Source organism: Phyllostomus discolor, chromosome 5, assembly GCF_004126475.2.
Source record: "Phyllostomus discolor isolate MPI-MPIP mPhyDis1 chromosome 5, mPhyDis1.pri.v3, whole genome shotgun sequence".
NCBI lineage: Eukaryota > Metazoa > Chordata > Mammalia > Chiroptera > Phyllostomidae > Phyllostomus > Phyllostomus discolor.
Window position 1 is genome coordinate 123,660,988 of NC_040907.2, and position 27,644 is coordinate 123,688,631.

At 37.8% G+C, this 27,644-nt stretch overlaps 1 protein-coding gene and 1 long non-coding RNA gene across 9 annotated transcripts in view; both read right to left on the bottom strand.

Annotated features, from left to right (window-relative positions):
• The window catches only part of FAM149B1 (family with sequence similarity 149 member B1), a 60,390-nt gene that overhangs the window by 4,143 nt on the left and 28,603 nt on the right, over positions 1–27,644 (bottom strand). For 7 of the 8 annotated variants that reach the window (XR_004903390.1, XR_004903392.1, XR_004903391.1 and 4 more), the window contains 9 exons: positions 25,829–25,971; positions 24,967–25,083; positions 21,154–21,321; positions 18,147–18,334; positions 7,522–7,646; positions 5,831–5,937; positions 3,401–3,625; positions 1,668–1,791; positions 1,324–1,449 (listed from right to left, as the gene is read on the bottom strand). Coding sequence is in view for 1 of the 8 variants with exons in the window: in XM_028513134.2 (XP_028368935.1) it covers positions 1,324–1,449; positions 1,668–1,791; positions 3,401–3,625; positions 5,831–5,937; positions 7,522–7,646; positions 18,147–18,334; positions 21,154–21,321; positions 24,967–25,083; positions 25,829–25,971 (1,323 nt within the window). In the remaining 7 variants the exon portion in view is untranslated. The remainder of the gene's footprint in view (positions 1–1,323; positions 1,450–1,667; positions 1,792–3,400; positions 3,626–5,830; positions 5,938–7,521; positions 7,647–18,146; positions 18,335–21,153; positions 21,322–24,966; positions 25,084–25,828; positions 25,972–27,644) is intronic. The other variant, XR_004903395.1, reaches the window with a different exon arrangement.
• Positions 9,879–14,150, bottom strand: LOC118500811. The gene is made up of 3 exons (XR_004903399.1): positions 13,347–14,150; positions 10,948–11,136; positions 9,879–10,709 (listed from the first exon to the last, which is right to left on the bottom strand). It is a non-coding gene; the product is annotated as an uncharacterized LOC118500811 (long non-coding RNA).

The window sequence follows — 27,644 nt, forward strand, 5'->3', positions numbered from 1 at the left end:
TCTTTATAAGGGAAAATTGGGAGAAGGCTATGTGAAGACAAATCGGAGTGATGCAGCTGCAAGACAAGAAACACCAGGGGTTGCTGGCAACCATCAAAAGCTAGGAGGAAGAGGCAAGAAAAGACTCGCCTAGAGTCTGAAGAGGGAATATGGTACTGCCGACACCTTGATTTTGGACTTCAGGCTCTGGAACAGAATAAATTTCTATTGCCACCCAGTTTGTGATCATTTGTTACAGCAGTTCTAGGAAACTAGTGTCCCATTCATTCATTCTCATTCTAGTGGAGGAAAGATTGTATGCTTCAATGTAGAGCCTAAGATGATGCTTCAGGCTCTAACAGTTCAAGGGTTTTGAGTTGGAATCAGAGGGCTGCAAACACCACTATCCTGGAAACAGACTCTGCGGCCCCTCGTTCCTGGGTGCTAAGTGTGGCCCCAGTCACTTCCCCAAGCTCAACAAGCCCTCTTACCACAAAGCAGATGAGGAGGGGCCGAGCGAGCATACCACTGGGCAAGGTCAGGGCATGACCACTAGTCGCCCAATAATGTTTTCTATTACTTAAAAGTAAAGGGGCTAATAAATGTACATGGAATGATAAGGCACTGTTAGCTTAAACAACCAAAAATTCCTAAGTCCCAAGTTGCCCATCTACCAGTCCACATCGTAATCTGACGGCACTATTGGTATAAACTCCATGAGAGCAGCATTAGAAAATGAAGTTAATGCTGACCAAATACGCACTGATGTTTAACTTTTTTTTGCTTATTCTCAGAAATACCCAAACTTTAATTTTTTTTGGTTTTGTAATTCATAGGGCATTTGTGTCTGTGTTACATGCTACTGAGTTAGCTGACTCCTGCTGACCCTGTGAGTGATGTCCGCAATGTGCTGTCCTCAACAGCCCTGCTCAGCTCCTGTAGACACGTGCCTATGGCTTCTGTTACGGAGTCAGCTCATCTCGTATTTGGTTTTCCTCTTTTCCTGCTGTCTTCTACTTTTCCTCAGCATTATTGTCTTTTCCAAAGAATCCTGCCTTCGCATGATGTGCCTGAAGGAGGACAGCTTTAGTTTTGTCATTTTGGCCTCTAGTGATGTTTCAGGCCTCATTAGCATTTTATAATACTTTATTGTACAAGTTAAAAGACTGAATGGCAAGAGTCCAGTTAGAATTTCAACAAAATGTTCTTAAAACACTATTTTCATTGTTAGAATCTCAACTTTTATGCTTTGAGTTGATTGAGCCACTATGCGTCTTAAGTCTGCCAGACTAGTGTTTTTTTCCTTTTCCCCAACTATCAAGACCATAGAGGAAACATCACTACCAAAAATGACTGAGTTGTGTTGGGCCTGGAGAAAAAGTCAGGTAAAAGGAGCCTCTCCTGGGGCTGCTGATGATTAGGCTCATCCACCACTGCACTTCGAGCACGATTAGCATCACCGTGGGTTTTCTGTGGCAGAGACAAAATTACAGAAACAATTAAAACAATTTGCTATGTGTGCCCTACATGAACCCTACCAAGCCAAGCTCCTACAGTTCCATTGCCATTGAATAGAATTCAGTATTGCTTTAGACAAAATCTGGTATAAATTATAAGGCCAGAGTATAGGTCCTACAGAATTACTGTCCATGCAGTTTTGTAAGCACATGGAAAGGGAACAGACATACCGTTTGCCTTTGTGGCCCCACAGTGCTCAGGTGTTCCACTTCGGCTGTGCCAATGGGTGGCAGCAGATTATTTCTGCTCAGGGGCATTGGTGAGGGAGAGGAGAGGGAGTCAGCCACCATTTGGCTGCAGGTCAAGCAGTGAACACCAAGACATGAAAACAAAGTTAGAACAACACAAGCAAACTGATGAATTTAATGTCATACACAGAAAACTTGAACCTGTTTTAAGTTTTTAAGTAAAGAGATCTCATTGAAAGGACTGGGTTTTTTTGTAGTATTTTATGATGTTTCTTGAAACTATCCTAAACACAGCAGAAGTTGAGCCTTTCTCTTACAGAACATTGGAATAAAAGTTTGCTCTGCTCTAGCTGATGTGACTCAGTGGATTGAGTGCCAGCTTGCAAACCAAAAGGTCATCGGTTCAATTCCCAGTCAGAGCACATGCCTGGGTTGTGGGCTGGGGCCCCAGTAGGGGCATGCAAGAGGCAACCAATACGTGTATCTCTTGCACATCAATGTTTCTCTTCCTCTCTTCCTTCCCCTCTCTAAATAAAGTCTGTAAAAAAACCTTTTCCCCCTATCTGCTGTTGCACTTCTCTACCAATAATGGATTTGTAATTTCACATCTGATGGAATTCACTGTTCTGATTGTCCTTTTCACTAATAACTATAATTCCCAGGAAAGGTCCTACACTCCCCTTTTCTTCCATGGAGTTTGGAGCAGTTGGCTGTGTTACTCATACCCAAGATGGTAATTGAAACTGAGTGATACTTTCATGTCCATGAAAAAACAAAACAACTTCTTTTTTCACTTTGAAAAAATGCACTGTCAGAAGGGATGAGAGATTAATTATACACCAAGACCACTCCTAAATGAATGAATCTATAGCTATATCAGCATGGAGACAGCCTCAGCAACATAATAAAATAGTGAGCAGGTGAGGTGAACCCCGGTGTCCTGACAGATTTTTGGTGGTTTTGGACATCTCTTTTAGTGAGTGTTAGGATAAATTATAGTGAGAAATTGAAAAATAAAAATCAAGAAGTAACATGTTGGGAGATAAGTATAGTGATGTGCTTAATTTAGAAGCTGAATTAAAAACAGAGTTATGACACTATTTCATACCCTTGATCATAATCCTAGAAATCAACCATCCTACATTTTATGAATTAACTAAATAATTTAATTGTAAAAATCGGTGTTTTTTGCACAATGAGGCCCAGTGTGTAGCAAATGAAAAGTGAGAAAAGGGGAGAGGATATGTGTAGAAGTGCTGAGGGGTATTTTTCCTAGAATATAAATCATAAGCAATGACTTCTCTAAGGTTTATGAACTTTTCATTGTCAGTGGAATAAGTAGTTCCCAGTGGTACAGAAAACACTAAAAGAATTATTATTGTGGGATGAACTTCACTGAACATGTTCCCACTAGGGAAAATAATAAAGTACATATACCTTTTATTTCTTTGGTAAGCATCATTGAAGTATTTTAGCCAACATTTTATTTGTAGAAATAGAAATCTTCAGCTAAATCAACAGGAAGATCCAGTGTCTGTGTTCACATTTAAACCAATTTTTTTCTGTAGTGGATGGATTTGAACCAGTGTGCAATCCATCATAAGAATACATGATTAGTTTCTAGACATGTATTTCAATATTATATTTAAATTAATTACATAACATTCTTAATGAGTTTTACCACAATTTCCAGAAATTCTGCTTTTGAAACCTACACTCGGGATCCTCTGAGGATTTCTTCCACAGGTCTTGGTGTTCCAGCTCGGGAATGGCTTGTGCTGATGGGATGCAGGGTTCGTGGTGGGGGGTTGCGCCTCCTGGCGGACTGCACTGTATATGACAGAGATGATGTACAAAGCTCTAGGGCTCGATTTGACCAATTTCGGGTCGAAAGGGTGGTACTGGACCCAGGCCTCATAAGTAGCTTGTCATCGAGATCTCTAGTGGCCAAAGAAACCCACAGTGAAATTGAGATTGCTCTGTACTGGGAGACACGACTCAAAGGGTGAAAAACAAACTATAAAACATTCAAGGGAGAAAAATGCAAAAGTAAAAACTAACCTAGTTTCTGGAGGTTACATTATCTAGCTCAGGCATGAGAATGTGTTCTTAAAAGAAGGGCATCATTTCAGTCGTACACAGAATGGAGATTTGGGAAATAAAGTTGTTATTCACCTGCTATCATGGTCACTTCCTTCAGTTGCCAGTGAGGGCTAACCTGAAGGGTACCTCCTCTGAAGTGCTTCCTGAAAGTGTACCTCAGGGACTGATTCCTATCATATTCAAGGCGTTCTTTGGTGCTGAAAAATGTCACCGGAAAGACTTAGTTGAAAGGCAAATATTGCTACTTGGGAGCAGTGTGACTACCCCTGCAGAAATTAAAATGCCGAGCTAATTGGAACTTGCACAGGGAGCGGTTTGGGTTCCTTGGAAATCTGGGAGCAGGCAAAAGGTCCAGAACCATGTGCTGCCAAGGGCAGTAGGACCACAGTAGATTCTCATTTGCAGAAGCAACTATGAAGTAGAACACTGATGTAAGCACTCTGATAAATAAAATACTTTGCCCAAACAGTTCAGTAGCATAAACTCTGTCCTATAGATTCAGGTATTTTGTTTTTTAAGCAGGTGAAAGGATGTTTGGCCCTATTGTAAGGCACAATGAGATGAAGGCAAAGTGAAACAATAAAGCTCTGCCACTTGCTCTTTGGCTTTCAGCAAATTCCTCAGTTTCAGGCCACACTGACGCCCTCTAGTGCAAAGTGTGCTTCGGTGTTGGGAGGACTTGGAAGGGAAAGTGCCCATCAAGGAACAGGGATACGTTTTGAGCATTACAAGAGATGTTCTGGTCTTCCTGCTTCCCTGACCATTCGTGTAGGCATTTTCTTTACACGCCCTGCTTTCATAACTCTAAATTTGATTATCGCCTCTAGCCAGGGGACTTTTAGATCAACTGCCAAATATGACCTCTTGCATATTTTCCCACAACATGGCCCATCATTGTAAACTCAACACACCCCAAACCAGACTTACCTTCTTCCCAAACAAGCTTCCCTTGAGTTTGAAATTCAAGAGTTGACTGTGATTCTTCTATTTTTATAGAATTTGATTTCTTTTGTAATCTCCTATTGTATTTCATTTCTTTCTCATCCTTTGCTACAACTTGAGTGCAGACAGACCATTAGTGGCACATGTTTGAACTCCTGCATTAGATTCCTAACCTACATTTCCTTCATTTCAATCTAATATATGTTCTACTGTTGTGAAATCTTTTAAATTCCTTATTTAAATATATGTACTCCCCAACTGAAACTCATACATTGCTGGTTGGGAATATAAAATGGTACAATTACTTTGGGAAATTGTATGGCAGTTTCATTTCTAGATACTAACCAAGAAAAATGAGAACATAGGTCCACAAAAAAGACTTGTGCGGGAATATTTATAGCGTTTTTACGTATCACAGCCCCAACTTGGAAACAGCCCAAGTGTTCACTAACAGAAGAATGGATTAACAAATTGTATACTCTTAGAATAGAATACTGCTTGGCAATAAAGGAGACAGTAACATGCAGTAACATGGAGGGATCTCAAAAACATGGCATTCAGTACTTTCACAGAATGGAATACTGTTTGGCAATAAAAATTCAAGAAGATCATCAATAATCTTTGGCCAGAAGCATTCAAGTTCTGACCTGTCTCCTACTGTAGCAGAAATGATCTTTCTGTTCTAAATACTGTATTTTACCATCTCCAAATCTCCTCCCACATCATTTCTCCTACCTAGAATAGTTTTACTGCTTTTCTCTGCTTTCCAAATTCCCATCTTTCAAGGACAAGTTCAAAATCTAAACTTATCTGCCAAAATGTCTTCCTTCTTTGGGGCTATCATAGCACCCACTCTGGGTACCACACACTTGACAGTCGGTCACAAAAATGCCCTATTTCATTAGGTCTCTCTCACTCATGTGTGTCTTCTCTTTCTAATTATCCACTCCTTGAGGGTGGTGATAGTTTCCCTTAGATATTTTTACTCCCAAGATATCTGATTGCTTGGTAGCAATACATACATGTTGACTGATTGACTTTCCTTTTATTTCTCAGTGATCTACTTAAATTCTATATTATTAGAATTTTATACTCCTTACAGGATTTTGTCCATCAGGGAGAGATTTCTTGGCTGTAGAGGCATCCCATGAACCAGGAGACCGTTCACATTTGGCTGATGACCACTTGCTGCTTGACAGAGACTCATCTACACGTTAAAAGAAGATGTTGCTCATTACTGGTTGGTGAAGACACCTGCTTAGTTTCCCAGCTCTGCCAAAAGTTGTTATTTCCAAATTAGGTTTTGTACACATTTTTGTCCTGTGCCTTAACTTTTGTAATATCTTGGCCAATAGCCTAGCTCAGCGCCAAGTTCACTGTTGAGATGGCAGAATCAGTCCTTTCCTAAATGATAGCAGGTGGGGGAAGCCTGACCAACTTAAATGAAAGCACTTAGCAGCCACTGTCATAGGGGAGAGAGGACCTTTGTTATTATTGTGAGAAAAGAAAACACAAATATGGAACAAAATTTTTAAAATAAGGGTAAACGCTAATGTTATCTCTACCACCATCACACAGTCTTACACTCTACGTGAACTAATTCTTTCTTCTTCACAACTCCTGGAGTAGTCACCTGTCAATGAGAAATGAAATTCTGAAGACTTTATTAGAAGGATTTAATCTAAGTTGGACTGACATTAGGACCTCAGAGTCCTGTTTCTTTGCTCTCAGGTCATTGGTTTGGTCATTTCCTTTGCCGATCACTTTCCTCCCATTTTCTCTCAAGAATATGTGGATTAACACTTCTTTCTTTATCTCATTAGCCAGAACCATTCAAGTTAACCGATCAGGACTTAGGTTTCCTAAACCATAGCCAAACCAGTTCTACAAGGAGAAGTATTTTATTACTATACAAGGAACATTAGTTCACCTGGTTCATCCTTTGATGTGATAAAGTATTAATTGAGCCTTGCTGGTTTTATTTTTAAGTAATACTTTTCTAAACCCAGCCATACAATATCTGCTTAGTATACCAGCAAAGCAAATACTAGAACTGGTAGTAAAATCCAGGGTTGATGAGCTTGGCCCAAGCATTAGACTCCTTTTTCTCTTTTCTTTTTTCCCCTCCCCACTACTCCCTCCTTCCCCCAACTCTTTTGCTACAGGCAACACTGCAAAATTATCATGTAGTAACTGCTACTGTATAATCATTACACAGGGATGAGACCAGGCTCCTCAGCAGGCTCATCAACCTCTTGCAAAAAATGGCCATATTTATGTTTTTCCATAGACTTAATTGAGACCACTTCTCTCTGGTTTGCCTTTTATAGCTGTTGTTGAGTACTAGACACACAAAAGCAAAAAATTAAAAATATTAAAGACAAAAACCAGGTAGGCAGTGACCAAAAAAAAAAAGTGGGGGGAGGAAGGGATTCCAAAGATATTCAAAGGACAGAATGTTAAGGCCTTAAAATATCTGATAGCTGGTCCTGTTTTCATCATATTCTTCATTCTTCCCAGAACAGTTAGGCTGACCATATAGTTGCTTCTAGATTACACAGTTAATACATACCTTTTCAAATAGCTGACTGAGAATAAGTTAACCCTAATTTGCTATTAATTTTTCAAACAAATTAATTTGTCAATACATAGAATCACTGGCTTATAGTGATAAACACATAAATACTGAAAAAAATCGAGTCATAAATAATACATTTAATACAAATAACTCAGAGCAAACTTTTGGTAAGAATAATCTGAGGCTCTACAGTGTATTCCTCTGGGGGCTTACCAGATTTGAGGTCATCGACAGCACTTTAGACTGTGGCACTCGAGGTAAGACCAAAGGTTGTGGTTCACTTAGTACACAGGGGCTTTCTGAAGCCGATCTGGTGATTGCAACATTACTCTCATCATCTGAGCAAAAAAACGGAATATTATCTGTGGATATCTCCAGACCCACTGCAACAGTACTGTGAAAAGAAATCTTCCCTGAGAATTCATTCTCAAGCTAGGTTTCACTCATCTTTGTAGCCCAATTTTTACTACCTGCATGGTTCCAAAAAAATCCTCAAACAAAGAATTCTATTTAAGGAAGTTTCCCAGGCTCCAGTGCCTATTGGTACCTGGCTGAAGGGAAAGCAAATACAGTGGCACCTTGGTACTCATAGTTAATTCATTCTGGAACTTGTGACGAGCACCAAAACCCACAAGTACCAAATGATGAAGCATTTTCTCTTGCGAGGTGTTGTTGCCACTCATGCAAATGCTGGAAAATGCAATGAGTCCTGAGCAAGCAGCCGAGTGCTGAAAGTTTTTGTCATCAAAACGTGACAAGCACAGGGTTTGAGTTCTGAAGCTGACAAGTACTGAGGTGTAAGTCTCTAGAGCAAAAAAAGAAAAGAAAATCTCTAGAGCAAAGCTGTGCAACAGAATATTTGCCGCCGATGGGAATGTTCTACATATGCACTAACATAGTGGTCTCTAACCACAGGTAGTAATGGAAAACTTTAACATTTGGTTAGTTTGAGGAACAGAATTTTAAATCTAATTTTAATTAAAATTTAAATAGCCACATGTGACTAGTGACTACTAACACTAGAGAAACCTTCACCCCATTAATCCAGGCCTCAAAGAATTTCCACACATAAAGCTACAAGATTAAAACCCACTGTTAAAAATCAACTCATAAGGACACAAAACACCTTGAGGAAAAGCAAGCAAAAACAGCATAATCAGGTCAGCAAAGACTTAAGAAATTGAGATTATCAAGTTCAAAATGTAAAAGAGGTGAAGCAATTGAAAAAATATGAGTAAAGAGTAAGACATAAAAATAACCAAGCAGATTTGTAAAATAAAATGAAATTATGAGAACTAAAATTACTAAAAAACAAACAAAAAAAAAAACCTCAACAGAGACAACAGCAGATTAGATCCTGCTGAAGACAGACTTAGTGAACTAGAAGAAGAAAACTTGAAATCCTGAATTCAGTCCAAAGCAAACGAGGTGGAAAATATGAACTGTACACTGAGGGGCAAATTTTACTATGTGTAAATTATACCACAACTTAAAAAATGAAGATGTAAAACCACAATGAAACACCCCTTTATATATCAACAAAAAATTAAAGTTGATCAAAAACTATTGATAAGATTGTAAGCACAGGAACTCGAGTACTCTTGGTGGATATACATAACTGGTACTATCACTTTGGACACTTTGGTGATATCTAGTGAAGTTGAAGATGCATTTCCATATGAGCCAGCAACATCCTTGGTGTATACCCTGGAGGAGCTCTTGCACATATACCAGGAGGAATGTTCAAGAATGTTCATAGCTTCATGGATCATAATTACAAACACTGGAATTTTGGTGGGCTTTAGCACTTTTCACCATCAAATATGGCTTAGAAACTGAATTCAAGATGAGAGATTATATTTCTGAGTAAAACTAATATCAGCTCTTGGTGGTCATTGGTTCTAAATCATACCCATGATCATCCTGTTTACTACTGTTTCATTCTGAGGAGGTATACTGTCCTCAACAAATACATCCAGTGAGGCTTGTTTCCCCACTAGCAAATCAGGCTTAAAATAATTTTAAAATAAATAATAAATATTCTTTCATAATTTATATTTTAATACTGGCTTGACTGAAAATTAAAATGATGGTAAAAATACCAAGTTATAAAAATGAACAAATAGTTACATTTACTCAGTTTTATACACTTTTGGTTTAGAGTTGACACCTCCAAATATGACAAATTGCCATGTGGCCCGACTGTATATATGACTAGCATGCAGTTTGGCTTTCTTTCTCACAGAGAGGCAGAAAAAACAATTGTCCAGTAGTAGGGATAGGTTTGTACCAGCACCTGCAGGTTGGTCCTAACAACAACTAACTAACTGGTCCACTCCAAAGCCAAAAATGCAAGTATTCTTCCATATGGTATTTTTTAAAGTAATGATAATAGCCAACATTTATTGCACTCATAAATGTTATAGGAACTACTCTATGAATTTCACATGATTCATTTATTTCTCAGATGACCACAGGAAGTAAATATTAGTAATATACTTGTTTTATAGGTAAAGAAATGGAGGCACAGCAAGGTTAAGCACCTTGTATAAGATACAAAGTTAGCATCAGAGCCAGTGGTTGAACACAGGTTGTCTGGTAACTGTGCTTATAACCTTTATGCCACATGGCTTCTCGTGTGGCTAACAGTTTAGAGCAGGAGCTGGCAAACTATGGCCCATGGGCTAAATACGACCCATTACCTGTTTAAAAAAAACCATACTGTAGCAAAATATCTGTAACATAAAATTTAGTATTTTAACCATTTTAAAGTGTGCAGTCCATGGCATTGAGTACATGCATTGTGTTGTATAACCATCACCACTAATTCCATGCCTTCTTTCACTCCAAAGGAGAACCTCATGCCCTTTACCATCACTTATTTTTGTAAATAAAGTTGTAAGAGTAGTTTGTTTATTCTAGTTGTATAGTACTCCATTGTATGAACGTATCACATTCTACTGCTGAGGGACATTTGGGTAGTTTTCCAATAGAAACTATCCAAATGAAATACACAGAGGAAAAAAAGTCCAAAAAGTATCTGAGGGATCAGTGATCAAAATATACATGAGTAACCAGAGTCCTGAGGGGTGGTGAGGTTGGGGGCAGGGCAGACAAAATATCTGATGGCATAATGGCTAAAAACTTTCCACAAAACAATGAGCCCACAGATCCTAATAGCTCAACAAACTCCAAGCAGAAATAACATGAAGGAAATTACATCAAGGCACAGCATAATCACATTGCTCAAAGACAATGATAAAAAGAAAATCTTAAAAGCAACCAGAGGAAAAAGAGACATGTACACAGGAACAAAGAAAAGGACGACATCAGATTTCTTGTCACAAACAATGCACATGAGAAGACAGGGGAACAACATTCTTAAAGTACTGAGAGAAAAACTATCTACCCATCCCTGGCTGGCGTAGCTCAGTGGATTGAGCTTGGGCTGTGAACCAAAGCATCGCAGGTTTGATTCCCAGTCAGGGCACATGCCTGGATTGCAGGCCATGGCCCCCAGCAACTACACATTGATGTCTCTCTCCCTCTCTCCCTCTCTCCCTCCCTTCCCTCTCTAAAAATAAATAAATAAAATCTTAAAAAAAGAAATTGTTTTCAAAATTATTAAAAAACCACAACTGTCTACCTAAAATTTCATTCCCTGTAAAATTATCTTGAAAAATATGAAAGCAAAATAAATTTTCATATCTACAAATGAAAGAATTAATCACTAACAGACTCACATACAAGAAATGTTAGAGGATATCCTTCAGGTTGGAAAAATTAAAACAATTTTTTTCTGAAATAAAATCCACATAACAAAATTCACTGTTTTTTAAAAATAGATTTTATTGATTATGCAATTACAGTTGTTCTATTACCCCCCTTTACTGCCCTCCACCCTGCCCCCCCACTTTCACCACCATTCCCCCATGCCTTGTTTGGTTCATGTCCATGGGTCGTACATATAAGTTCTTTGGCTTCTCCATTTGCTATACTATTCTTAACCTCCCCCTGTCTATTTTCTACCTACCATTTACGCTACCTTTTCCCTGTACCTTTTCTCCCATTCTCCCCTCTCTACCTCCCTGCCAATAACCCTCCATGTGATCTCCATTTCTGTGATTCTGTTCTTGTTCTAGTTATTTGCTTAGTTTGTTTTGGTTTATTTAGGTTTGGTTGTTGGTAGTTGTGACTTTGTTATCATTTTACTGTTCATATTTTTTATCATCCTGTTTTTCTTTTTTTTTACTTTTTAAAATATATTTTATTGATTATGCTATTACAGTTGTCCCATTTACCCCTTCCCTCCACCCTGTACACCCTCTCCCACCCACATCCCCCCCCTTTAGTTATGACCATGTGTCATACTTACAAGTTCTTTAGCTTCTACATTTCCCATACTATCTTACCCTCCCCCTATCTATTTTCAACCTACAATCTATGCTACTTATTCTCTGTACCTTTTCCCCTCTCTCCTCCTCCCACTCCCCTGTTGCTAACCTTCCACGTGATCTCTATTTTTGTGGTTCTGTGCCTGTTCTAGTTGTTTGCTTAGTTTCTTTTGGTTTTGCTTTAGGTGTGGTTGTTAATAATTGTGACTTTGCTGTCCTTTTACTATACATGTTTTTTCTTTATCTTCTTTTCTTAGATAAGTCCCTTTAACATTTCATAAAATAAGGGCTTGGTGATGATGAACTCCTTTAACTTGACCTTATCTGGGAAGCACTTTATCTGCCCTTCCATTCTAAATGAAAGCTTTGCTGGATAGAGTAATCTGGGATATAGGTCCTTGTCTTTCATGACTTGGAATACTTCTTTCCAGTCCCTTCAAGGTCTCTTTTGAGAAATCAGCTAACAGTCTGATGCGAACTCCTTTGTAGGTTACTGTCCCCTTATCTCTTGCTGCTTCTAGGATTCTCTCCTTCATTTTTACCTTGGCTAATGTAATTATGATGTGCCTTGGTGTGTTTCTTCTTGGGTCCAACTTCTTTGGGGCTCTCTGAGCTTCCTGGAATTCCTGGAAGTCTATTTCCTTTGCCAGAATGGGGAAGTTCTCCTTTATTATTTGTTCAAATACGTGTTCAATCTGTTGCTTTTCCTCTTCCCCTTCTGGTACCCCTATAATTCAGATGTTGGAATGTTTAAAGATGTTCTGGAGGTTCCTAAGCTTCTCCTCATTTTTTTGAATTCTTATTTCTCTATTCTTTCCTGTTTGGTTGTTTTTTTCTTCCTTCTGGTCCACTCTATTGTTTTGAGACCCAGTTTCCTTCCCATCACTATTGGTTCTCCGTGCATCTTCCTTCATCTCTTTATGGTAACCTGCATTTTTTCATGTAATTTGCACCCAAAATCAACCAATTCTGTGAGCTTCCTGATCACCAGTGTTTTGAACTGTGCATCTGATAGATTGGCTATCTCTTGGTTGCTTAAAGTGATGAGTCCTGGGGCATCGATCAGTTCTTCTGTTTGAGACATGTCTCTCTGTCTCTCTCTTTTTATTTTTTTCCTGTCTGGTTGCTGTTATGGTGAGGGGCAGAGCCTTAGGTGTTCACCAGGGCTGGGCATCCCAGTTGCTAGATTGTGACGTTGTATGTGGGGGCAGGGGTGGGAGGGAAAAATGGTGGTAGCTCTGTTCTCCTGGGACCTCAGTCCCTTCTCTGGGATCCTGGGTTGCATGCTCTGCCCTGCTCCACAATCGCTGCCTCACTGGGTTTTCCAGCTGCTGCTTGCCTACTCAGAGTCCACCTGCTGTGATCTTGCACGACCCAGATGCCTTATGCGCTCCCGGTTGCCTTTTGGGCCCAGTTCTCCCTGTTTTCCACACGCCGTGACCCGCACCTGGCTGCTCCTCTCTGCCCCTCCTACTGGTCTGGGTGAACAGGTCTACTTCAACTTCTTGGTGTCCGACTTCCATTCAGATAAATTCTCTGTCAGTTCTGGGTGTTATTCTGCCTCTAAATTGTTCTAATCTTGGTTGTGCATGGAGGTATGGTGTGTCCTCCTATACCTCCATCTTGCTGGAAGTCTAAATTCACTGTTTTTAACCATTTTAAAGTATACAAGTGAGTTCTTTAACTTATATTCACAATGTGTGCAAATACCACCACTATCTAATTCAGAAAACTTCCATCACTCCAAAAGAAAGCCCATGTTCCCCAATCCCTCTTCCTCCATTCCTTGGCAACCACTAACTATTTTCTGTCTCTGTGGACCTGTCTGGTCTGGACATTTCATCTGAATGGGATCATGCAATAACACAATATATGGCCCTTTGTGTCTGGCTGCTTTCACTTAGTGTACTTTTACATAGGTTCATGCTGTAACAAGCATATTACTTAATTCCTTTTTATGGATGAGTAATACTCCATTGCATGGCCTATTAGTTACTCAGGCTGCCACAACAAAACACCACAGACTGGCTGGCTCAAACAACAGAAATTCATTTTCTCACAGTTATGGACGCTAGCAGTCCAAGATCCAGGTGTTGTCAGGGTTGGTTTGTGGTGACACCTCTCTTCCTGGCTGTAGGCAGCTGCCTTTTTGCTGTGTCCTTTTGTCCCCTCTTTTTCATGCATGCATACAAAGAGTACTCATGTCTCTTCCTCCTCTTATAAGGATACCAACCTGGTAGGATTAGGGCCCCATTCTTAAATACCACCCCAAAGGCCCTATATCCTTCACATGCACATGTGAAACACATTCACATTGGCGGTAAGGGCTTAACCATATGAATCTTTTTTAAAGAATTTATTTATTTATTTTTAGAGAGGGGAAAGGAAGTAGAAAGAGAGGGAGAGAAACATCAATGTGTGGTTGCCTCTCACTCACCCTGCACCAGGGAACCTAGCCTGCAACCCAGGCATGTGCCCTGACTGGGAATTGAACCAGTGAGCTTTGGTTAGCAGGCCGGCACTCAATCCACTAAGCCACACCAGCCAGGGTAAACATGAATTTTGAGGAGGACACAATTCAGCCCATAATGCACAATTCACCAAATTTTCTTTATCCGTTCATCAGTTGGTAGACATTTGGGTTGGTTCCCCTTTTTGATCATTATGAATAATGCTGCTATGAACATTCATGCACAGGCTTTTTGTGGGTATGTGTTTTCGATTCTTTCAGTTATATACCTTTGAGTGGAACTGCTGTGCCAAATGGTAATTTATATTTAGCCTTTTGAGGACCTGCCAAACTGTTTCCAATGCAGCAATGGCTACGCCACTTTATATATTCACTAGCGGTGTGTGAAGGTTCCAATAATCTCCGCATTCTCACCAACACTTGTCCTTTAAAATATGTAGATCCATCCATCGTATCAGGTATGACATGGTATCTGATTGTGGTTTGGTTTTGATTGGCATTTCCCTAATGAATCATGAACTTGAACATCTTTTCATGTACTTACTGGTTATCTGTATATCTTCTTTGGAGAAATGTCAATTCAAGTTATTTGCCCGTTTTTTAATTGGGTTGTTTGTCCTTTTGTTGTTGAATTGCAGTTCTTTATATATTGTGGCTGCTAGATTCTTATGAGTTGTATAATTTATGCTTATTTGCTCCCATTCTGTGGGTGATTTTCTCACTTTTCTTGATAATGTTTTTGATACAAAAAGTTTATTATTCTGATGAAGTCCAATTTATCTATTTTTTTCATCATTTGTGGACTTGGTGTCATATCTAAGAATCCATTCCACACCAAGCAATAAACCTATAGATGCAAATAGCTCAACAAACTCCAAGCAGAAGAACATGAAGAAAACTACAAGACATAAGCTCATGCCAATCATGAAGATATACTCTAATGTTTTCTTCTGAGTTATATAGTTGTAGTTCTTAAATGTGTGTCTTTTTTTCCATTTTTAGTTGATATTTTGTATATGGTGTCAAGTAAGGTCCCAACTTCATTCTTTTCCATGTGGCTATCTAGTTGTTCCTATACCATTTATTGAGGAAACTATTCTTTTCCACATTGAATGATCTTTACACTCCTGTTGAAGATCAATTGGTCATAGATGTGTGGGTTTATTTCTGGACTTCTGAATGTGTCCTATGCCAGTATCACACTGTTTCAAATTATTGTAGCTTTGTGTTAAGTTTTAAAATCAGGAAGTGTGACTCCTCCAACTTTGTTCCTTTTCAATATTGTTTTGTATATTCAGGGTACCTTGAATTTCCATATGAATTTCAGGATGAGCTTGTCCATTTCTGCAAAAAAAGGCAGTTAGAATTTTTATAAGGATTGTATTCAACCTGTAGATCTATTTTGGGGGTGTTGCCAGCTTAAATGATATTATGTCTTTCATCCACAAACACGGCCATCTTTCCATTTCTTTAGGCCTTCTCTAATTTCTTTTAATAATGCTTTGTAGGTTTCAATGTACAACTCTTGCACTGCCTTTGTTAAGTTTATTCCTAAGTGTTTTATTCTTCTTGATGCTATTATAAATGGATTGTTTTCTTGATCTCCCTTTCAATTGTTCATTGACAGAGGCTGGAAGAAATTTGAGAAGCATGGTGGAGAAGGCATAAATTACCTTGAACAGATTTAGTAGAAATCTGGATTTGGAGGATGCTGTAGGGGATGGCTCCAAAGGAAATGAGGAACATTCTATTAGAACATGGAGGAGGGGAGATGTTTGTTATTTGGTGGCAGAAAGATTAGTGAAATGGTCTCCTGTAATAATGTGAAAATCTGAACTTGTAAGTGATGATCTTGGTTATATAGCTAAAGAGATTTCCAGTCAAAGTGTTGAGGGTGAGGCCTGATTTTTTTCTTCCTGCTTATAATAAAACATAAGATGAGAATGATAAATTGAGGGAAAAACTATTAAACATAAGGAAACCATGACCTGATGAATTTGGAAATTCTCAGTCTCTCTAGATGGCAAAAGACTCTAAATGAAAGAAGGCTGTCAGACCTCCACAATTCTACGGGTAGGAATCAGCCTGGTAAATCTACACTAGCTGCAAACATGTGCTACCTTTCATGAGAAAGATGATTCAGGGTGAAACCAAGAGCCCAGACAGTGGAGTGGAGAGCTGAGAGGATTATTTCCAGCCTTTGAAACTTAATGAAGGAACTCCCAATATTTTCCCAATTGGATTTCAGAATTTCATATGGATCCCTTTTTACTCTCCATCCCCCTCCCCTGCTTTTTAACTGGAATGTCTATAACTGTTATCCTTTCTCTGGCCCACTGTTATATGTTGGATATGGAGTCAGATTAACTTGTCTCTAGGAGTGAAATGGTTAGATTACATAGTTAGATGTTTACATACCTATGTACCTAACCTTTAGTTTCACAGGTCTATGGATGGAAATGAATTGTGCCCCAATAACTTATTTAATGTATTACATCCAAGAAGTTCATTCATAGAAGGACCTGATTTAGATGATAAGATGTTTGGACTTCTGATTTAGGATGACTCTCTTGGGAACCTTAGAAGGGAGATGAATGTATTTTGCATGTGGGAGCACATGAATCACTGGGGACCGGTGGGAGGATTGTAGTGGGCAGACTCCAAGGTGGCTCCCCTATGATGCTCACCTCTTGGTGTTCACACCTTTGTGTAATTCCCTCTCTTTGAATGTGGGCAGATGAGCAGGACTTGTGACTTTTTTCTGAATAATAGGTGATGGTAAAAGTGAAGGGAAGTCACTCCCATGATCATGTTATATTATATAAGCTTCTGTCTTGCTAGCACACTAGTTCTCAGTCTTGCCAGTTTTGAAGAAAACTGTCATGACTACTATATCTATAAGAAACTGAAACTTTCCAAGAACACACAAAAGGAGAAGCAGATCCTTTTCTACTGTAGTTGAGCCTCTGTAAGAGAACCCAGCCCTGGCCAACACCTTGATTGCAGCCTTTTAAGATCCCGAGTAGAGGACTACCCAAGCCATTCCTGGACTTTTGACCCACAAATCTGTGAGATAATAAATATATATTGTTTGAAGCTGCTAAGTTTGTGATAATTTTTTGTGCAACACAGAAAACCAACACAAACAATTCTTGGAAAGTTAAATAAACATTTAACCATATAATCCAACTATTCTACTTGTAGACATTTACCTAAGAGAAAAGGAAATATATTTCCAAAAAATTCTTGTACACTAGTGTTCATAACATCTTTACATGTAACAGTCCAATGCTGAAAACAATACAAATGTCCATCAACCAATAAATGCATAAATACATTATATAAGGACCAATGGAATACTCGGCAATACAAGGAATAAATTATTGACACACACAAGGACATGGATGAATCTCAAAACGATCATGATGAGTGAAAGAACTGATAGAAGAGTAAATGCCATATGATTCCATTTATATACAATTCTGTAAAACAAGAAATCCATAGTGACAGAAAGATGAGCTGCCACTTGGGGATGGTGGGTCAGGCAAAGGCAGGAGAGAGGGATCACAAAGGTCATTTTGAGGTGATGGATATGTTCACTAGATTGGCTTTTTTATGGTTTCATGGGTTTATACACAGGTCAATTTATCAAATTGTATACCTTAAATATGTACGATTTATTTTATATCCATTATTCTTCAATAAAGCAGTTTAAAGATGTATTTGCCACTTACACATTTTATCATCACAAATAATTATATTCAAAGAGAAAGCATAATCTCCATCTAGTCACCACAGACTAGCCCTTGTTACTCATCTATTCATTCTCAAACACTTTCTAAATATCTCTTAGTTTCTGTGGGAAATATAAATACTAGTCCTTTGCACTAATGAAGCACATAGTCTAACTGGCTGGTCAGTGCTTGGAAATCATACACAACTGTCTTTTTATATTGTTTCACAAAGATCCTTACCAGAAGCAAATCCCTCCCAGTGAGTACGTGTCAACTGCTCCATGCAGCTCAGGACCTTGCTCCACACGTCATCAAACACGTGAGCAAGGACATCCTCTGTCATGCAGTAAAATGGAGCAATGGGAGGATACCCTAATTTCTGTTTCTCTGTAGCTGCTTCTGCTTTCTTTCCATGAAACCCCTCTTCCCTGTAACAGAAGCAAGATGGAAAGACTTCATGGTTATTCTTCACTGAATGCTCACCACTGTCCTTTGTGCTCCTTAGGAGTGTGACTTGTGCCCCTGCCCCCACCCCTTGCCTAGCATATATAGCACATGCTTTAAGCTACCCTATGAACAAAGGGAGACTGCAGAGGAGACTGCATTTCCATTATTACCCCCACCCCACCCCACTACTCTGCCAAAAATAGAACAAGAAAAATAAGACTGAGAATAATTGTGATTTTTTAGCTTTAAACAGATAAGCGTTGCCAATTGAGTAACAAGCTGTGACAAGCATACAGAAATCATCTTTTTTGTTACAATTGGATAATTTATTTTTTTTAAGATTTTATTTATTTATTTTTATAGAGGGGGGTAGGGAGGGAGAGAGGGAGAAAAACTTTGACTGGTTGTCTCTTACATGTCCCCAACCAGGGATCTGGCCCACAACCCAGGCATGTGCCCTGACTGGGAAATGAACCAGTGAACTTTGGTTTGCAGGCCGGTGCTTAACCAACTGAGCCACACCAACCAAGGCTGTAATTGGATAACATTTAGATTCATATTAATATCACACATTTAATGATGTGCACATTACTGTGATTATGCTCCATAATTATTTAAGGCAATGATTCATTAGAAAAACAGTTAACATAGATTATTAAAATACTTTTACTAATCCAAATAAACATTTGCCAATTGGCTGGAAATGAAAAAGAGGGAAACCCAACAGCACAGGAAGCTACTCTGAGGCTCTTCTGGAGACTGTGTATCTGTAACTCCGAAACTCCCAGGTAGCCAGGTCTCTCTTCTCTGGCAGAGAGTACCAATAGCCCCACAATTCTGGCGGTGCGGTGGGGGGAACTAGCTGATGTGCTTACTATGACAGATGTATTCTAAACTAAGGCAAAGCCAATTCTGGAACTGGCTTGGGGTAGGGAGAAAGATCTCTCAGCTTCTGTCTACAGTGACAGTTACCCCCGGGGCAGCAGAGGTCTCAGAACTAAACAGGAAACTGTTGGCGGAAAGAAGGGTCCTAAGAGGTTTATGCAGGGCAATCAAAGCTCCTTTCCCAAGGAGAACATTTGGGGAAGGAAGTCTAATTAGTATTAATTATATTTAAATTTATATTTCTTTTTAGAGGAGATAACACATTCACATGATGAACAATTCAAATTGTAGAAATGTATTCATGCCGTGAAAAATAAGCCTCCTACATCTCTTCCCCCAACGCCCATTCCCCAAAGTAAACATTATACATCAGCCCAGAGAAATAGTTACATTATACACTGCACTGCACGGTGTTCCTTTATTTAACAATGTATTTTGGCCATGGATCCCTATCAGTACACATAAATCTGCCTCTTTTAAAAAACAGCTGCAGAGTATTCCACTGGATATATCCAGTATATGTAATGCATCTAACTAGCTGTTATCGATCAACCAACTTTTTGCTCTTAGAGTCAATGCTGTAATTAATATCCTTGTACTTAGTTCTTTAGCTACATGGGTATTATATCTGCAGGGTGAATTCCTATAAATAGGATTATTATGTCAAAGGACCTATGCATTTCAATTTGAAAGATATTTCCCACTCTCCTCTAAAGAGGTAGTGTAATTCTCCAGTGATAAAACAACATGTCTGTTTTCCCATTCAAGTAATTATCACACTACTTTTATTCTCTGCCTTATTGTCTGACAGATAAAGTAGTATCTTATTATAGTATTAATTTGAATCCCCACTTGTGAATGAGACAATTTCATTTCATATATAGAGTGGGGCAAAAGTAGGTTTCTAGTTGGGAGCACATGAAACAGTTTATTCTTGTATTATTTATTAATTACTGTATCATTTTCCATGTGAACAACTGTAAACCTACTTCTGTCTCACCTTGTGTTTAAAGGCCATTTTCTTTTTATGTGAACTATTCATGTTCTTTGCCTGTTTAGTCCTTAGTGTTTTTATTATTGATGTGTACATATTAAGGAAAGTAGTCTTTGTGTATGTATGAACTGCATATGTTTTTCCAGTCTGTCATCTGCTGTTTGACTTTTTATACTTATTTTAAAGAATTTTTAAATGACTTGTATATTCTATGTTATGGTTAGGAAGACCTTACCTATTCCCAAATTATTTTTATGTTTTATTTTTTTATTTATTGACTATTTTTTTGAGAGAGAGACAGAAAGACAGAGATATCAATTTGTTGCTCCACCTGTTCATGCACTCATCGGTTGTTTCCGGTATGTGCCCTGATGGGGGATCTAACCCACAGCCTTGATGTATCAGGATGACACTCTAATCAACTGAGTACCCAGCCAGATCAAATTATTTTTTAAAAACAATCTTTCATAATTTATTTTTTTCCCTAAACTTATATGATTTCACTTGTCACATTTAAATTTTTTATATGTATGAAATTTATATTATGTAAAGAATAAACTAGGAACCTTATTTTTTCCAGACAGTTTATCTATGTTACACCAAAATCATTTGCTGAACCTACTGTATAAAATTAATTAATTATAAGAAAAAAATTAATTCATCTAAAAATGTTTACTGTCAAGAAGAGGCAAATGATATATGCGGGAAGAAAAAACATAAGGAAGTCTGATAGGTGGAAGTAATAGGGATTTATATCAACTAAGCACATGAACTCTGGATACCTGAGAAGTAATAGAAAAGCAGTAACAAAAAGTGACATAAATCTAATTACAGGTAATGTTGGTAGCATACTTTAGAAAAAGTAGATACTAATACATCAAAGAGGAGAGGAGTAAATAGCTTAAAAGACATATAACTCACGTATCTGTGTGGTCAAATGCTAGATATTCCTCTATTATCCCTTCAGAGAGGATTACACAGTCTTCCTCTTCTTTTCCCATAGAACACAGGCTAGGGGGTTTGGCAATGGAAGATGCTTTATGAACATAAGGACTTGAAAAGTGTAACTTCTTTCCCCTGATACCAAATCTGGGAGAGAAAAAAGGCAAATAATACTTATGTACAAAATAATCAGTTCTCACAGCAACTCAGTCACACGAGTTTTAGCTTCAAGTCCTTGTCCTGGTGACACCTTCCTGTACTACCATAAACCTTAATGCCTATGAATCCTCAGAACAGGAAGAATAAATACTAGCCATACACTTACCTGCTTAGGTGTATTATGAAGTATTGAATACTGCTTGGTATCTTTTCAGTTGCAACAACTGTGACTATAAAATAATTTTTTAATTTTTTTTTTAGATTTTATGTACTTATTTTTAGAGAGGGAAGGGAGGAAGATAGAGATAGAGAGAGAAACATCAATGTGTGGTTGCTGGGGGTCATGGCCTGCAACCCAGGCATGTACCCTGACTGGGAATCGAACCTGCGACACTTTGGTTCGCAGCCCGCGCTCAATCCACTGAGCTACACCAGCCAGGGCTATAAATTTTTTTTTAATCTAAGAATATTTACATTCATAATTGCATCTTTAAAGGCACCTCAGGAGATTATATGCTTATTTCCATAATTCCATCATTGTTCAAAATGCATGCTCCATAAGGGCAGGGATCTTCTCTTACTTATAATGTTTAAATTTCTCTTCAAGCCCAAGTATTTAATGGATATGTGATGACTTACTCATTTCAGCCAGCTTACATTGGAGAAAGTCAGTCAGATCTGAGCAATATAATTTTTTTAATGCAACAAAGAAAGGGTTTCTTAGTTGAGGAAGTATCACTATGTCCAGAGTCACAGGTGAGCAAATGATTAAAGACCTGGTTCTCTGGTGGCTTTCAGGGGATGGATTACATAGAGGAACACTCACTACTCATGGTGACTAAGGCAGCTGGGGTCTCGGTCAAGATCATGGTCTCTACGGATTGGTAGCAGGTAGGAAGGAGGTAGTTGATCATTTGAGCAATACAAATTTTAAAAATGGCTATTAGTTTAACTAAATATCAAATATAACCAAGTCATGTTATGTGTTATTCTTTATCCTTTTTTTAATGAAGAAAAAGAATAAATCTATGTTACTTTTTACCAAGGTTAGTGGTAAAATCTTATTGGAAGACATTTCAGGAATACATATTTGAAGTCTTAAAATAAATATACCCATTAATTCAGTGATTCGGTTTGTAGGGATATCTTTCAAGGATATGCCTTACCAGGTTAAGCTATAAAAATTATCATCACAGAATTGATGATAGAAAGACAGAGACATCAATTGCCGAGGGTTAAAGTTAGTCCAACAGTTTCAAAATACAGGTTTAGGTATTGATTGTTTAAATAATGGTATATTAATGCAATGGAACACTATACAGTCATTAAATTAATGTTGTAGGAGAAAACAGAAAGAGCCCAGAATAAAATGGTAAGGATTGTATAAAAAGATTACATAATATATACAGTAATTTCAAAAATTATATATATATATGTGGCAGAGAATGCTAGATACCCCAACATCCATTCTCTCCTTCTCTCCTAGTAGATGTCAGTTTAATTCAGGAGAGCAACACCCACCTCAAAGGCTACATTTCCCACTACCTTGCAGCCAGATGTGGCCAATAAGATATAAGCAGAATTGTTACGTGGGATTCTGGGAAGGCTGTTTAAGGAGAACTTGTTTGGCTGTCAGGGTTGCCCTTTTGACATTTGCCTTTCCCTCTTTCTGCTACCTGGAATGTGAATGTAATATCTGGAACTCTGTGAGAAGTCTTGGGCCATAAAGAAAACGTCAGGGAAAACTTCCTTGGCTAGCATGGTGTAAAGGAAGAAAAAATTAGAATGGGCCTGGAACATCCTACTGTAACCAGAAAGCAAGAATATAGTCAAGACAAAAACAAAGGAACTAGCTTGACATGGCCTAGCTGTAACAATAGAAACATCAATCATAATGGTTAATTAAAACATAAATATTTTGAAATGCTATGAGTTCATATGGTACTCGAGAGGAAATATCACACATGGACAAAGTAGTAGTTATGAAAGTAAATAGCATGAATTCTGTTTAAATTGTTATTGCTTTCCTTATGTAGTGGCATGCTAATATAAGCTGGACAATTTGTTTCATCTAAGTATATATCTGTGTAGAGATAGGCATTTGTTTCATCTGTACAATAGTAAATAAAAGTAATTATTGAAAACTGTAAGTCAAATAGTCCAGAAAAGAAAAGCGAAACTGAAAAGAAGGCTCAGCCAGGGTGGGGTCTGCAGGCTGAGAGGCTGAGAGGGGAGGAAGGAGGTCTGCAGTGCGCTGCTGCTGCTGCTGCGGACGGAGGAGCCGGCCCCTCGGGGGAGCGCACTGCTTAGACTTGGCTCTTTGTTTCCTTCGAGATGAAATCTCTGGATGAAACTATTACATATAGCTATAAAATCAGAATGAGGTACATATATAAAGTTTATACTAACAGATCAGAAAAATGTATTTTAACGACAGCACATGAGTTAGGCAGTTTTTGTCAGTAAGAATTAATGAATACTTCATCTCTGTGGGACACATTAGTTGTAAAAATTTGAAAATTATATAAAGGGAAAACTTTAAAAAGCAAGCTCAGCCTTGTGACCAGAAACTTAAGTTTATGTCACTTTGAGAAAGGCAAACAATTCCTATTTCTGATCAAAAGTCAGTTAGTTGATAACCCAGATCCCATAACCCTAACTGGCCTAAGACAGTATGTTGGACTGATGGTGGACTGATGAAATTACTACAGCAAAACAGCCAGCAAAAGTAAGTATTATGACAATTCTTAGATGGTATCAAATAGTGAATGAAACTACAGTCTTAGGGAAAAGTATAGGAACACTAAGAAATGAATTAAAACTATGATATTTTACAGTAGGTTTAAGGGTAAGCATAGGTTTTGAAATAATCCTATTTGGGTATATTTTGCTGCTGTTTAAACAGTTTGAGTTGCTCCAAAGAATTAGCCATTTTAACTAATATACTAATTACCCCTGTTAAGCTAAAAAACTAACAGCAGTTTAACTTCTATGAAGAGATTAAGTTGTAAATAATATTACATGGCACTTATTTTTATTTTATTTATTTATTTATTTATTTATTTTTAGACAGAGGTGAAGGGAGGGAGAAAGAGATGGAGAGAAACATCAGTGTGTCGTTGCCTCTCATGCACCCCGCACCGGGCAACCTGTCCCACAACCCAGGCATGTGCTCTGCCTGGGAATCGAACCAGCAACCCTTTGCTTTGCAGGCTGGTGCTCAATCCACTGAGCCACACCAGCCAGGGCTAGTATTACATGTTTAAGCAAAAATCACTTCTTCAAAAAAATTTTAAGGTCTATTTCTCAGACTCCTAAATTTCTTTAAAGCAGTCTATCTACCCATTTAGTCTGAGAGAACTAACTTCCTGTATCTGTAGATAGATGAATATAGGTATAGATTACACACACACACTCACCCCCCCAAAAAATATCCTTAAACCCTAGGGAATGTCTCACTTTTGGAAAAAAATTATATAACAATTCTAATATGCACAAAGACTATGGTCAGTCTTACAGAATTTGCTGTCCTTTATTAAATAAAAAAGTAGGAAGAAGTATTTTAATTCCTCAATATAACTGGTAGAACTTGGGCATTCAGATACATAAATACTTAGATATTAGAATACTTACATAGTAGAATCTCTTTCCTGAGACAGTGTTGCCTCATGTGAAACTGAAATAGCAGAAGGGGATCTGGGATACAGTCCATAACCTTCACTTGGAGTGATTATCTGCTTACCCAAAATCCTTCAAAGTGAACATAAAAAACAATTAACCACCCTTACCTGTCATAAACACAAAATGTAGGTATTTTTAGAACAAATTTGATAGCTCTACATAGAAGTCCAGTATATATTTAGTCTGATAATTGATTAAGAATGATTCATAGAAAATGTGAATACAGAACCTTATTACAGATGTATGTCTCTTCCATAGGAAAGACATGGAAAAAAATAAAGCTATTATAGCCCCTCCCCCCCCAAAAATCCAAAGAAACTGAGCAAACACTTGTAATTTTCTCTCCATCCTCTAAAATAATCTTCTTTAAACCTGCCAAAATAGTGAAAACCATGAATTGTATTCCTAAGAACAGGAAGCTTTATAAATTTTAAGTTATATGTATTAAGTGCACTAATATGGTTTCTAAGGAAATATTTCTAACAGCTTATGTGTACTTTCAACTATATGTAAAAATTTCCCTGTAGATAAGAGTGTCAACAAGCATATTTTCTGACTGTGTTGTTCAAAAGAAGGGCTTTTGCACAGCCATGATACACAGATCCTAGCTAAACACAGAAACTGTCTCACTGGTTCAGGGTGACATATTCATGGTTATGAAAACTCCGAGAAACTGCCAGCAACTGGAGTTTTCTTTCCATTGCAGCTTCACACTGTGTGACCTTATTCACTCTCAAAGCCATGCCCAGAAAGATTCCAAATTCGAGTTTCTTTGGAATTCTGCTTTTCACATCTTTGTATTGGCCATGAATACCTGAGGTGAGGAAAACTGCATGTCCACTGTTGGCACTCCTCCTGTAGACTCTTGGTGTGTGCACTCAGCTTCTGCTCATACAGGAGCTCATCAATGGCTGTGAACATTGCCTGGACTTTCTCAGTGGCATTTTGATCAAGTTCCTAGAAGAATATATTACCCCAAAGTATTTAGGTGAACTTCAGTCTCTTAAAATTATTAAAGGTTGAAAGAAATCAGATTTTGTTTTGTTTTCAATATTCAGTCCATTTGAAATACTGTTGAATTTCCACAGAAGTTAGTGTTTTCAGATCTTAGAATATTCAGCTGTCCTCCCTATTTTTACTTAAAGAAAGCTTATGGAAAATCCTACTTTTTAAAAGTAACTTTTTTTAAAGTAACATCGTAAAAATGCTGCATTATAATCATTTTGAAAAATCCAGAAAAGTATAATGAAGAAAATTACCAATAATTCTACCGCTCAAGATGATTGCTAATGATTTCAGTATAGGTGTTTGATGATATTCCAGCAATTATTTAGAGCTTAAGGTAGACAGTCCAATGTGTATATTACTTTGTAGTCTGCATTTTTCACTTGGAAATTTAGGTGATGTCCTTGCCCTGTGTGACCTATCCTTTAGCAGAAGCCAAAGGGGTGGCTGTAACATGTGAATGTGGTCACGTCATCATGCTCCCTGACTCTCTGCTTACTCTCTACTCCATCTGGATTCATGCACGTTATTATATGACAGTGTAAGAAAAGTTGTTCCTTCTTTTAAAAGTATAAGATGAAAGAATATGTATTTTCACTCTAAGAATGAAAGTCTGCTCCTATGTAATAAAAAAAAGGACTTCCTAGGTTAACTATGAATACAACACAAATGTTTTTTAAAATTATTGTTTTCAAGCTCCTGAGGCATGAGATGAGATTTCCCTAGTCTCAGTGAACTTTGTTATTCTTTACTATTAAATCTACTGAAATATTTGCCTGTTATAACTTTTCCCATTCCTGCATTTTCAACATTCGGGAGTCTTTCCATTTTCACCATGTTTCTTTAAAGAACATGAAGCTGGATTTTTAAAATCTAATATCAGAGTCTTTATCCACTTGTAGTTATTATAATGTGCAATATTTGGGCTTATTTCTCCCATTTAATTTTGTCTCCCATTTAACTTCCTTTTTTGTGTGTTTTTTTTTCCTCTGTTTCTTCTGTTACACTGAGTTTTCCTTATTCCCCCTATCAATTTGGAGGTTATTCATTATGTTTATATTCTTTTAGTAGTTACACTTAAAATTTTAGCATTCATACTCCCCTATTTTTCTAGCAAAGGCTAAAGTTTTTCAGTATTTCAGTCCTGCACTGAAACAAATCAAGAACCTTGATCATTTTTGTAATATACACATATATCAAATAATTATGTTGTATACCTAAAATTATACAATGTTACATGTCAATTATATCTCCATTTTAAAAAGAAAAATAAGAAGAACAAAGATATGAGACACACTGTGAGGAAAGAATCCACAGAACTGGATGACTAATTCAATAAGAGGTGGTTGTGAAAATGAATCCAGCCTTCTGTTTTGGGTGACAGAAAGGAAGATGCTAGTAACAACAGTGAACATTTACCTAACAAAATATTCTTAACTGAGAAGATCTCAAAGATCCTTATACTAACTAACCATTCCCTATCATATCTTTTCTCATTCATTCCCCTTTTTACTTTGACCTAATTTTAGACTTAGTATCATAACAATTGTTAAAACAGGAGAGGTGAACACTCAGGACTTCTCAGGAACACTCTCACCAGTGTTATTCACATCTTCAGACCATAT